The following is an 11,460-nucleotide window of genomic DNA, read 5'->3' on the forward strand; positions in this document are numbered from 1 at the left end:
ACGGCTAAAAAGAGCGTGGAGCAAGAGTCTGGGGCTCTGCGCTCAGCAGCTGTGCGCCCCTGGCAAGTCGCGCAGCCTTTCCCGGCTCCGATGCATTCACGTGCAGAACAGGAAGGACAATACCTACTCCGGGGGCTTGTTGTGAAGACTACGTGAGCTAATAGGAAACCATCCCGTGAACCGCTCGGGCTGCCGAAACGTAGACGAAGCCGCTGGCTGCAGTGACGACCAGGAGCTAGAAACGAGTTGGCACAGGGTCACACCTCGCTCACACCGAGGAGGGCAACAGCGTGGGCTGGAGGGGGGTGTCCAGAGGACGAGGCGGGGGGCGGGGGGGCCCCCCGCGGCTGGGGACAGGCAGCGGCCACCCCGGAAACCCGCCTGTGGCCCGAAGGGGCTCCCGGCCTGGGCGCGGGCCCTCCCCGCCGCCCGTCCGCCCGCCCGCGCTCCCCACCGCCCGCCCGGAGCCAGCGCGGCGCAGGCCTCGCCCCGCGGGGCAGGCCGCAGACAAAGCGCGCGGCGCTCGGGGACGGCCCTCGCGCCAGGGCGCGGCCGGGACTCCGAGGCCGCCGCGGGCCCCGCACGTACCCGAGAACCTTGCGTCCCTCCCGCCGCTCCCGGGCGCTCGCCGCCGCCGCCCGAGCGCCAGCCTCGACTAGGCCGCCGCCGCCGCCGCCGCCGCCGCCGCAGCTGCCACCGCGCGCTCCCCGACCCGGAAGTGCACGGAGCCGGCTTCCGGGGCCCTCTCGCCTCGCCCCGCCCGTTGGCTGGAACCACTGGGACCAGGGCGGGGAAGAAGGGCCTGAGGTGGCGGAAGGCGCCGCTCGCCGTAGCCGGGGGCCTTGAGGCTTCGCAAACCCTGCTTCATGCTGGCCCACCGCCCAGGAAGACCAGTGTCTGGAAGAACTTGTGGTGTCTAGGCGCCCGCCAGTGGGCTGTTCTGGGTCAGCCCTCCCCCGCAGGGAGTTGGTACAGTCCGAGCCCCCGCCCTCTGCCCAGGGCGAATGGAAGCGGCCCTCCCGCACACCTGAGACCCCGCCCTCAGATCTGGCCCCACCCCACGCCCGTAGACACGCCCCTACCCTTCTGCCCCGCCCCCACGCGGTGGCCCGGCCCTCCCCGGTGTGGGGCACGCCCCCAGCCCCCCGGGCGCTTGCAGCTCGGGCCACCGCAGCCTCGTGGCGCTCTGGGCCCGAGCAGCTCCGCGCCCCACAGTCGCTCCTGGACCAAACACTGATGGAGTGCTATGTGGGCGGGCTCCTCCAGGTGCTGGGCACAGCGGGAGGAGACCCCAGCCCCGCGTCCCGTCTGGTTCGGACCCCGGAAACCTCCAGCGCTGTGGGTCACCACACCGCGTGGTGTGTGAAAAGCTGACTCGTGCTGAAAGATAAAGCAGGGTAGGGTCCGGGGCTCAGGAGCCTAGGAGGACTGGCAATGACGTGGGGGCCCCCGGAGCGCACCGAGAAGCCGCCGCCGGACCTCGGAAAGGAGGCCAAGCCGAGGTGGCTGGGCCCAGTGCGGGAAGTGGCCAGAGGAGCTAGGGCCACTGGGGGATCTGGAGCCGGGTGACACGTGCTGGCATGCAGGGTCCTCATGGGGTGGCAAGGTGGGAAAAGACTAAAGTAGCAAGAGCAGACACGGGGCGACCCCCGTGCAGGAGCCACCGTGGCTTGGGTCGCATGGGCGCAGCTCAGGTTTGGGAAGCAAGAAACGCCTGGTAGATTCTGAAGAGAGGGGATTTGCTGAGGGATGTGCGAAGCAAACAGGAAGGGAACCCAGGAGAGGGGCTTCTGGAAGCCAGGGAAGGAAGGACCATCAAGCAGGGCCCTGGGTCAAGTGAGGTGGGGGTCACTGTGACCCTGAGGATAGCAGCGTTGGGGGTGGGAGGGCCGCAGGGAGTTTAAAGAGGGTGGGAGAGGAACCGGGCGCACCAACATCTCTTGCAAGTGGTTCTGCTGCAAAAGGAAGGAGTGCAGCCAGCCAAGGGAGGGTTGTTGTTTCTGCTTACCTAAACGGGAGAAAGAACAGCTAGTTTACACACGCTGAAACGGGCTTTGCAGAAACGGAGAAAGGATGGCGCCAGAGATATGAAAGACTCTGAAGCAATTCCTCTCTGTGGGCCACAGGGGTGAGGTCTGGAGGGGGGTGGCTGGTGCAGCACGGTGCCTCTTGGGTGTCCTCCAGGCCAAGTACTTGAACCTGGGCACTTGGGCTCCCAGTGTATCAGTCATGTAACCATGGAGAGCTTCTCGACCTGTCTGTGCCTCAGTGTCCGTGGCTGTAAAATGGAGATTGAGGGCTGGATGTGTGAGTATTGGATGGCACTTCGGGTGGGGTCCAGCATGGTAACTATCCTGCACCAGGCACCTTCCCCTCCCTCTCCCTCTCAGCTTGGAGCTCGGCATGTGCTGGCCCTTCTGTACACACATGCCTACCTGCTGAAGACCGTTAGACAAAAGGATACTACCCAGCAGAGGTTCCCACGTGGGGTAGAGGGGCACCCTGCTGATGCTTCTATGGATTGCACAATCAGCTTATAGCCAACTTGGAGTCCCCTTGGAGAGGGGGCAGCCCTTCCTACCCTCATCTACTGCTGTTCCTGGGGGTTCCTGGAAAATTGTCATAATAAACACATGCACCCAAGATGAGATGTAGAAAAACACTTACTCAGCAGGCATCCTTGGGCAGTGCACAACCACGTCAACCAGTGCTCAGATGTGAGCTGTGCCCCCAGGGAACCGCCCAGAGCTGTTGGTCTGGGCCCAAAATGAATACAGGTGGTACCTCTTGAGAGCATAGACACCTACCACATGTGCCCCCCACATGCTGACATAACTCACCCTCCCACATGCATGTGGACACCTGTATATACCCCCCATCAGTATTGTCACCTCCAGTGCACACCCACTAGCCACCCACCTGCCACCTCTCACTTGCTAGTTCCAGGCAAGGACACAACATGTGTCCCTGCCCCATGCCCCTCATAGACCTGCACTCTGTATCCCTTGCTGCGTTTGGGGGGTGTGCTAGGGCACCCTGTTCTGCACACTTCCCACCCCAGCCCAGGCAGGACGTACATGAAGTGCACACTTCTCTCCTGTACAGGAGAGTGGAGCATGACTGGGAGCTACCGTGGTTCTGTCCAGCCCAGGCCAGCCCTTTCCCCAGCCATCAGGCCTGCACACAAACACAGGGCCAGAGCAGGGGCAGGAGACAGGTACGGCTGTGTTCCCTGACTTAGGAAGGCAGGCCTGTTAGTGTCCTGGGCCTGCCTTAACCAATGACCACAGACTGAGTAGCTTAAAACAACAGATGATTCCCTCACAGTCCCAGAAGTTACGAAACTGAAATCCAAGGCAGCTGTGCTCCCTGGGAAATCTGTAGGAACTCCTTTCTGGCCTCTTCCGGTTTTTGGTGCTCCAGGCTTCCTTGGCTTGTGGCCACATCACCCCAAACTTTGCCTCTGTTTTTACGTGGCCTTCCTGTGTGTCTGTATCTCTCATCTGTCTCTTATAAGTATACTTGTCATTGGATTTAGGGCCCACCCAGGTAAACCAGGATGATTTTATCTCAAGACCCTTAATTATAGCTGCAGAGACCCTTTTTCCAAGTAAGGTAACATTCACAGGGTCTAGGCATTAGGATACAGACATCTTTTTGAGGGGACACTATTCGACCCACTACAGAAGGTAATAGATAAGGGGTGCAGGACTGGGGGGCACATCTGGAGGTTGTGCCAGTACTGGCAAGACAGGAACTCAAAGTCACCCTGACTTCTGACTTCTCTCTGTCCCCAAACCCCAGACTTCTTTCCTCCAAACCTCTACCCTGTCCTGCAGGTGTGGACGTCCTCAGGGATCCTGCAGATTTCTAGGGGTTCCTTCCAGACCACATTATCCAGGCTTTGCTGACCCCTCTACTTCTGACCGCCAGCAGAACTGAGCCAGCTCCTTGCTCCTCTGTGCTCTCTCCCCACCCATAGGTGGCTACACCCACAACATCCTGCCTTGATTTTCTATCCCCAGGCTTCAGGCTCCCGATGTCCCAGGCAAGGCAGACGGCTCCCTGGAGCCTCAACACTTAGCCACTCAGGCAATGGTTTGGAAGGAAGAAATGAGATGACCATGATGATGGGAAGGGTTCAGCAGGGTCTGTGCTGGGGTTGTGGCACCTGCTGGGCTCCAGCCCCTACCCACGTGGGATGCAGGGAAGTCACTGGAGGAAGGGAAAACGAGGAACGGGTGGGGTAGAGGGTAGGACGTTCTCCCACAGAAGAACCACCAGGGACCAGGGTGGCTGAGGCTGAGGGCACAGCCCCTGGGCAGTGAGGAGCAGAGGGCTCCTTCGAAGCTGCCTGGAGCCAGGTGAGTAAGGTCCTCTGGGGAGGGCCAGGGTCTGAGGCAGATACAGGAGACTGAGCGAGGCAAGGGAAAGTGGGGAGCTCTGGCTTACTTCGGAAGGGCACAGAGGGCTCATGAGGACCCCTCATAAGAGGAGTGTCAGGAACAAAAGGGGAGCAAGCATCTCTCTGCCCCATTAGGGGTCCGCATGACCCCTGATTCTGCCTCAGGGGTTCCCTTGGCCATGGAGGCGGGGAGGGGAGTGTGAAGGGAAGGGGCCCAGGGCCAAATCTCCCTCGGCTGCCGTCTTGGGGCACCACCCAGGAGTCAATAACTCCAGGTAAACCACCGATGTGCCTGCGCCTTGCGCCGTGTCCCCCCCGGACTCGGACTCCGAGCCTTTCAAGGCGACAGATCCCACCGGAGGACCGCGGGACCCCCGCCCGCCAGCCACAGAGCTCGGCAGGAGCCGCGGGCAGCGCGGGCCCCACGTGCGTCCCGAGGGCGCGGCCGGGCTACGTGCACCCCAGCCCGGCGCGTTCCCGGGAGCTGCGGACCCACCGCGTGGGCGGGGGAGCGCCTCGGGCCGTACCACCCGCCCCGGCCGGCGGGGGAGCCGCCCCGCACAGTAGCAACGCGGCGCCCGCAGGCCCCGCCCGGCAGGTGGCGGCCCCGCCCCGAGGCCGACGTGCGGAAAGGAACGCGCCGGCCGCGCCCGCGAGGGGCCGCGCGGCGGTGGGCGTGGCGACCCGCCCCCATCTCGCGCCCACTGGCTGGGACGCAGCAGGGCGGGCCCGGCCCGGCCTGCCATTGGCTGCGAGACCCGCGTATTTGCATACGGGTCGGGCGCGGGGCGCGGGCCGGGCGCCGGGCGTGGGGCGTTCGGGGGCCGGTCGGGGGCGCCAGGGGCCCACGGCCGCCGCCGAATTTGGGCTGAGAGCCGGCGACGGCCCCGCGCCGCGGTTGCAGGTGACGCGCGAGGGGTCCCAGACCGGCGGGCGGGGGCTCTGGCCGGGCTGGGGCGGTGGGGCTCGGACGCACAAGTTGGAGGGGAAAGAGGGGTCGGGGGTAGGGGACGGCCCCTCCGCCCACCCGGTGGTCCCTCCAGGCGCAGGGCAGCCACTGCCCACCGCACACTGCGCTGCTCCGGACCCACTGTGCGTGTGACAGCGGCTGATCTGTCCCTGGGCAGCGCGACCGCCCCGGCTCCTCTGTGACCCTGCTGTGTCGGGCAGGGGACAGCCAGACCAGGTGGGAGGGCGAGCACCAAGGTGGGGAGAGGCGAGGGCGCCCCTGTGGACCGGGTCTGCCTGTCTGCGCTCCGCAGGGGGGTGGGGAGGAAGGGGAAACGTCGTGGGGCTTCACAGCCCTCCGCACGAGAGGGCTCAGGTTGGGCCAGATGCGCCCTTGGAGGGAACTTTCTTTTTCTTGTGTGTCTCAGGTGCCAGGATGTGCAGACTTGCTGGGACGGTCTTCTGAGTGTTGTCGAGCTGAGGGCAGCCCTGGGCAGGCGCTGGTGTCGTGGTCAGACCCTTGGCCCTCAGGGTCGGAGCCCTACTACCTGCCTCTGGGAACTTTCTTAGGGAAGATGGTGACGGATTGGCTTTTCTATGCATTTCTGCCACTTCAACAAGGCCACTAAAGGAGTCAGAATGCCGAGGACCCACTTGTGGTGCCCAGTGGTGCCCAGCGACATGCCCTCCCAGAGGTGGGGGCACCTGGCAGAGCCCCCAGCTTGTCTGCGGGGCCTACTTTCTCTGCTGGGGTTCTCAATCCGCTGTGAAGTTCTGCTGGTCGGGGAGCATGCCCAGAGCAGCCTCCAGGCCTGCAGGGGCCAGGATGCCTGCAGCAGGCCCTGCCTCCTCTCCCAGACAGTGGGGGTTGATGGCCGGAGCTGGGTCTGCGGTTGTCAGAGCAGCATGAGGGAGAGGCAACCTTAGTTGAGGCCTTGCCTGGACTTGGGCTCCCCTTTGGAAGGACCCTGTCCTAAAGGTCACTGTGGCGTACTGAGGGTCACACCCAGCAGGCTTGGCAGGGCAGGTTCTGCGGGTGACAGGGAGGCTGTGGGTGGCCTTGGGGTTGAGAACCAGTGCAGTTGATGGGCAGTGGCTTGCTGTGGGTGACCCCCAGTGAGCCCCAGTGTTCTCGGCCAGTGCACAAGAGTTCTTTTTCACTGGGGGTGAGCAGGAACTCTGAGGTCAGGTCCAGTGCCATCCCCAAACACAGCCTGGCCCTGCAGAGACAGTGATGAAGCCTGCCTCTATACTTACAGCAAGCAGGGTCCTGTCTCACCTCGCCTTGGGAGCTGGCCTGACCTGGCTTGGTCCTGCCCTGCCATGGACTGGATGTGTGTGTATGTTGGGGGGGGGAGCTGGGCCTCTCCTTAGCTCAGCATAGCTCACATCATTGTTTTCAAAGTGCAGTTTAAAGCTCCAAAGTAAACTTTTCAGCAACTCCAACGTTTGCTTACTGATTTGAAGCCCCTCTGGCGACTTTTGGGGATGTGGGATGTTGTCCACCTGGAACAGCTACAGAGGAGGAAGGTTCTGTCCCCTTTCCCACCCTAGAGCACAGTGGCTACCTGAGGACCCTTCCGAGGCGGAGAGTGGGCTCAGCTTTCTCAGCCAGTAGCAGACCAGGGACAGGTCCCTGGTGATGTCTTCAGAAGCAACAGGGGTTCCCTGAAAACAGAAGGAGACCAGGGGCGTGCGAGCTCTGCCGGCACTGGGACTGCTTCCCTTTGGGGGGGGGGGGAAGCACAGAGACCAGGAGGGCGTGGGCTCATGCCCAGGCAGCACCTGGCTTTGCCCTGTGCTGGCCAGTGTGCTCGGCTCGGGAGATGACCCTGTGCTGGGGCTCAGAGCAGGTGCACCAGAGGTACAACCAACCCTCCTGAGCACAGGTGAGGGCTGTGGGTGGGGAGCACAGGCCCCTGGACCTGGTGGTGACTGCCCATAGCTCCTGCCCTCCCACCCAGGGCACAACACGATCAGCATTTGCATTCCAGGCTATACCTCATGTGACCGTGCACTTGGCTCTGTCTGGAATGGGCTGCTGTGAGGTAGACCGTGGGCTCAGGTGGGAGCGTAGGTAAGGAGCTGGATAGTGCTGGGGGCTTCAGAGTGAGGAGCCTGGGCCAGAAGTCCCCTGCTGCTGCCTGTCCAGTTGTCCCTCCCTGTCCTGTTCCATCTTGGGCAGGAAGTATCCAGTCCTAGTTACTCCCCCTCCCCCGCAGCTGCTCTTGGTGGTGTTGCCTCTTGGTGGCTTCCCTGCTCCTTGTACTCAGGACTTCATGTCCCCTATGGTCTGCCCCAAAAGAACTGGGGAACACCAGGCCCAGCTCAGGGGCCACTCCAGAAGGCTGAGTCCATCCCGAAGTTGCCGACCCCTAAACTCAGCACAAAGACCCCCATCATCGAGGATGCCTCGGTCTCCTGTTCCCCAGTACCCATGGTTGCACCGAGCCCCTGGGTTCTGACCATCAGAGAGCTCCAATCCAGCTGCAGTGCTCACAGGTGGGACCTGTAGCACCCCGGACCAGCACCAGGACTGCAATTTGGACACACTCTGCCCTAATTTCGAGGCTGTGGGCACAGCAGAGGCTTCACACCCACCTGAGAAGCAGAGGGGGCCTGTTGGAAGGCTGGGCAGCCGCACCCTCATGGGGCCTACAAAGCTCCTTGGTCCTGGCCGACCAGGAGCCTGGGGACCTGCCCCCACAAGCTCTCAGTAAATCTCAGTAAACCTGATAGGCAGGTCTGGCATGTCCTTGAGTCCTCATGTCCAGGAGCCATCCCAGTGGGGTGGCAGTTCCTGCTACTGGTGAGGAGTAGGCCAGAGGAGGGGAACCAGGCAGGAGAGGGGTCCACACAGACACCCAGACCAGGGCTGAGGCTGCTGTAAGGCCCCATACTGTCCAACTCTCGACCCAGGAACCAGGCAGGAGAGAGGTGGATGGGCGCAGCAGTTGGAAACGTGAGACCCTACAAGTCCCAACTTTGGGCCCAACTGACCACTGGTCCCTGGGAGACCCCCTTCTCAAGAGCCCTGGTTGTGGCCAGCCCCAGGTAGCTTGCGGTACTCCCCAGTGACCCTGGCTGGTCTCAAGTTTTAGGGCCCACAGACCCTGTTCGGTATGGCCTCAGGACACACTTAAGCCATTCTGGGCAGTTTATTGAGGTTTCAGGGTGGGGTAGCGGAGGCGGCATGCCAGTGTGTGCACGCAGGCACCAGGAAGGGTACCTCCCACACGCAAGCACACACCCACAGGTAGAGCAGTGTCCACACATCTCCCACCCCCAATAAGGAGCCATGGCCTTTGGGGCGTAGCAAATTCTGAGCTGGTCATGCCCCCCTGCTTCTCCAGGGGGTTTGGCAGACTTGGCAAGGACTAGGGCAAGTGTCCTCAGCCTCCCCTTGCCCCCCAGAGCGGGAACCCCAGGGCTCTGAGGTGTTCTGTCTCAGGCCCAGGGCACCAGGGCTCCCCACTGCACGGGGGAATGAATCCTCTGCGACCGCCAACTCTCCGTTGTCCAGGTCGGGCTGGCCTTGGCTGCCCTCGCTCGTGTCATTGGAGCCCAGGGCTGGGCTGGCAGTGGACATCCATTCTGGGCCAAGAGCTGCTACCTCCAGGAGTTCTGCCTCATTGGGGCAACTGTGGGGAGGGCACAGGCTGAAGGGACTGAGGAGGCCCCAGGAAGACCGTGTCCCACCCAAAGTGGGGAAGACAGACGTACTCTCTGGGCTCAGGCCGGACACTAGAGCAGGATTCTGAGGGGTTCTCGTGAGGGGCTCTTCTCTGGCTGGAGGCAGAAGATCCTATGGGGAGAGTAGGTCAGCTTGGAGCTGGCCAGGCCTCCCACCCACCCGGCCTCCCTGCAGAGCCACTCTGACCTGTGTGCTGAGGGGGCCCCTGTCTGGCCGAGGGGTTGGTGGCAGTGCAGCCCCCGTCTGCTGGATGAACTGCTGCAGGTTACACTGACGGAGCTCCCGGTTCAGCTCCTCAAGTTCCTGGGCTTGGGCCTGGGGCACATGGAGCCCTCAGGGGACACAGCCACAGAGCTCCATGGCCTCATGCTCTCCCCTGAGACCAACCCCCAAATCTGCCCACATTGGGGACATCAGCAGGGGCTTGGGGGCCTGTGGGCTTACCTGCAGGGCGTGCTCAGCGGCCTCCAGGGCCCTGCTCACCAGGGCCAGGCTGCCTTGCACCTCTGCACTCTGCCGTTCCTGGGCAGCCAGGTCCTGGCGCAGGCGTTCAGTTGCAGATGCTGTGGGTGAGGGGGGCCCAGGGGCCTCTGAGGCCAGATGTAGTTCAGCCTCCAGGGCACGGGCCTGGGCATCCAGGGCCTGTAGCCGGGCGGCGTGCTCGGCAGTGGCTGCGCTCAGGGCTTGCAGGCGTGCCTGCCCCTCACGCTCCCGTGCCTGCTCCCGCCGCAGCTCCTGCTCCCAGAAGGCCTCCTGACCCAGCTCCACGGCGTTCCTTCGCACCCTTCGCTCCAGGCCCTGCAGGTCTGCACAGGAGCCTGGGATTGGTGCTACGGGGGCCACAGGCTCAGGCAGCGCAGGGCTGGGGGCCAGCCCGGGGCACCCCAGGCTGAAGGTCAGTGCTCTGTGCTGCTCGTGGCCCACGGCTGGCCGTGGCTTCGGGGGGAGGCTGGCACGGACTGGGCAGCGCTCAGGAGGTGGGCAGCTGTCTGAGGAAGGCCTCCCAGCGAGGCTGGGCCCTGTCCGCCTCAGGACAAACTGGACATCACTGGCAAACTGTCCACAGGTAGCCTGGGCACCCACTGGACACTCCTGGGGCAGCAGCTGCCGTTCCTTTTCCCTGAGACGCTGCACGAGCACAAAGCGGCCCGTCTGGCCTGGGGTAGAAGGAGACAGGTCAGCCTGTGCCCGCGCCCCCCCACCCCCCGCCATCCACCTGGCTTGAGAAGTTAGGGGAGGGCAAGAGGGATCAGCAGCCAGCTCCACCCTCGCTGGGGGAAGGGGCCCGAGGACCAGGCCCCACCGCAGGTGCACCTGCTAGGCCATCTCTGCCTGAAAGGACTCACCTATTGCTTGGGCTAGTGCGATGACCACTTCCTGACAGGTGGTTTGCTCAGAGACCCCACAGACCACGCGCTGTATGCCATCCACCCACACCTTCAGCTCCATCGCTGCTAGCCCAGAGAGCATTCCTGTCCTTCAGGGAGGACAAAGGCCACAGGGTCAGGCCCTGCCTGGCCCCACCACAGCCCGGCCCCTCCTCTCCTCACCCCCAGAAGTGGCTCAGGGCTACTGCCCGCCCCTCCCCCCACATCAGTCCTGCTCTCCCGTGCCTGGCCCCACACGTACCATACATTGTTGGGGTGGAGGTAGTCAAGACCAGCCCTCCCAATGGGTAATCAGTGCGTCCTCCAGGAGCACTGTGCAGCTCCCCCACTTCCCAGCCTCCTCTCGCCCCACTCCCGGAACAAGGCGAATCATTAACCAGATGCAGAACTTCCTGCCTCCCCAGTCACCTGGCTCGAAGGGCACTGCCCCTCCCACGGGACGCCGTCCTCAGGCACCCAAGGGCGCCCTCACGAAAACACGGCTTCCCGCTACCATGGGAACGCCCCCTCCCCCGCGACTCAGACCTCGGCCCTTTGGAGCTACGGAACCGCGCCTGGGCGACCCTCGCCAGCGCGGGCAGCCCACTTCTCGCTCCCGCCAGCCGCTGCGCTCGCCCCCCAGGCCGCCGTCGCTCCCGCGGAGCCGCTGCAGGTGCGGCGCGGCCCCCACGGCGGCCCAGCTCGCGTCCCTCCATCGGAGTTTCCGCCCGAGGCCGCGCCCCGCACGCAGGAGGACCTGGGACCCTGCGCGGCTCACCTGGGCGCTCGCTGGCCTCCGGGACCCAGACTCGAACTGGCTGCTGCCCGGCGCCCGGCGCCGCCGCAACCTGCCGCCTCCAGCGCAGCAGGCGAGCCCCGGCTCGCCACTCCATTGGCCCGAAGCCCGAGCGCCCCGCCCCGCCCCCCTCTATTGGCTTCCAGGGTCGCACCGCCCGCCCTGCGCCAACGCCCATTGGCTACCCCTCCTGCGCCCCGCCCCTCCCATTGGCTCCCCGCCCGCCCCGCCCCCGGCGGCGCCCAGGTGT

The 11,460-nt window shown here is 64.1% G+C and overlaps 2 protein-coding genes across 11 annotated transcripts in view; both read right to left on the bottom strand.

Moving 5' to 3' along the window:
• PHRF1 (PHD and ring finger domains 1) overlaps nucleotides 1-685 on the bottom strand; it is a 29,752-nt gene extending 29,067 nt beyond the window's left edge. For 5 of the 6 annotated variants that reach the window (XM_044380749.3, XM_026490369.4, XM_026490371.4 and 2 more), the window contains exons 1-2: nucleotides 589-685; nucleotides 124-235 (exon numbers count right to left, since the gene is read on the bottom strand). The gene's annotated coding sequence lies outside the window, so the exon portion shown is untranslated. The remainder of the gene's footprint in view (nucleotides 1-123; nucleotides 236-588) is intronic. The other variant, XM_026490368.4, reaches the window with a different exon arrangement.
• A 7,811-nt stretch (nucleotides 686-8,496) lies between these two features.
• RASSF7 (Ras association domain family member 7) lies at nucleotides 8,497-11,300 on the bottom strand. Of its 5 annotated transcripts, none has more exons than XM_026490407.4 (6): nucleotides 11,193-11,300; nucleotides 10,394-10,524; nucleotides 9,492-10,204; nucleotides 9,234-9,362; nucleotides 9,077-9,158; nucleotides 8,497-8,994 (listed from the first exon to the last, which is right to left on the bottom strand). In XM_026490407.4, the coding sequence occupies exons 2-6, from the start codon at nucleotides 10,515-10,517 to the stop codon at nucleotides 8,963-8,965; spliced, it is 1,080 nt and encodes a 359-aa protein (XP_026346192.2). In that variant the 5' UTR covers nucleotides 10,518-10,524; nucleotides 11,193-11,300; the 3' UTR covers nucleotides 8,497-8,962. The 5 variants fall into 5 exon arrangements, with proteins under 5 accessions (XP_026346192.2, XP_048072800.1, XP_057173328.1 ...); XM_048216843.2 differs by lacking the exon at nucleotides 11,193-11,300 and adding an exon at nucleotides 10,677-10,928; XM_057317345.1 differs by having other exon boundaries at nucleotides 8,497-9,158.
• Between the last annotated feature and the right edge of the window lie 160 nt (nucleotides 11,301-11,460).

This window comes from Ursus arctos, unplaced genomic scaffold (assembly GCF_023065955.2).
Source record: "Ursus arctos isolate Adak ecotype North America unplaced genomic scaffold, UrsArc2.0 scaffold_23, whole genome shotgun sequence".
In the NCBI taxonomy this organism is placed as follows: domain Eukaryota; kingdom Metazoa; phylum Chordata; class Mammalia; order Carnivora; family Ursidae; genus Ursus; species Ursus arctos.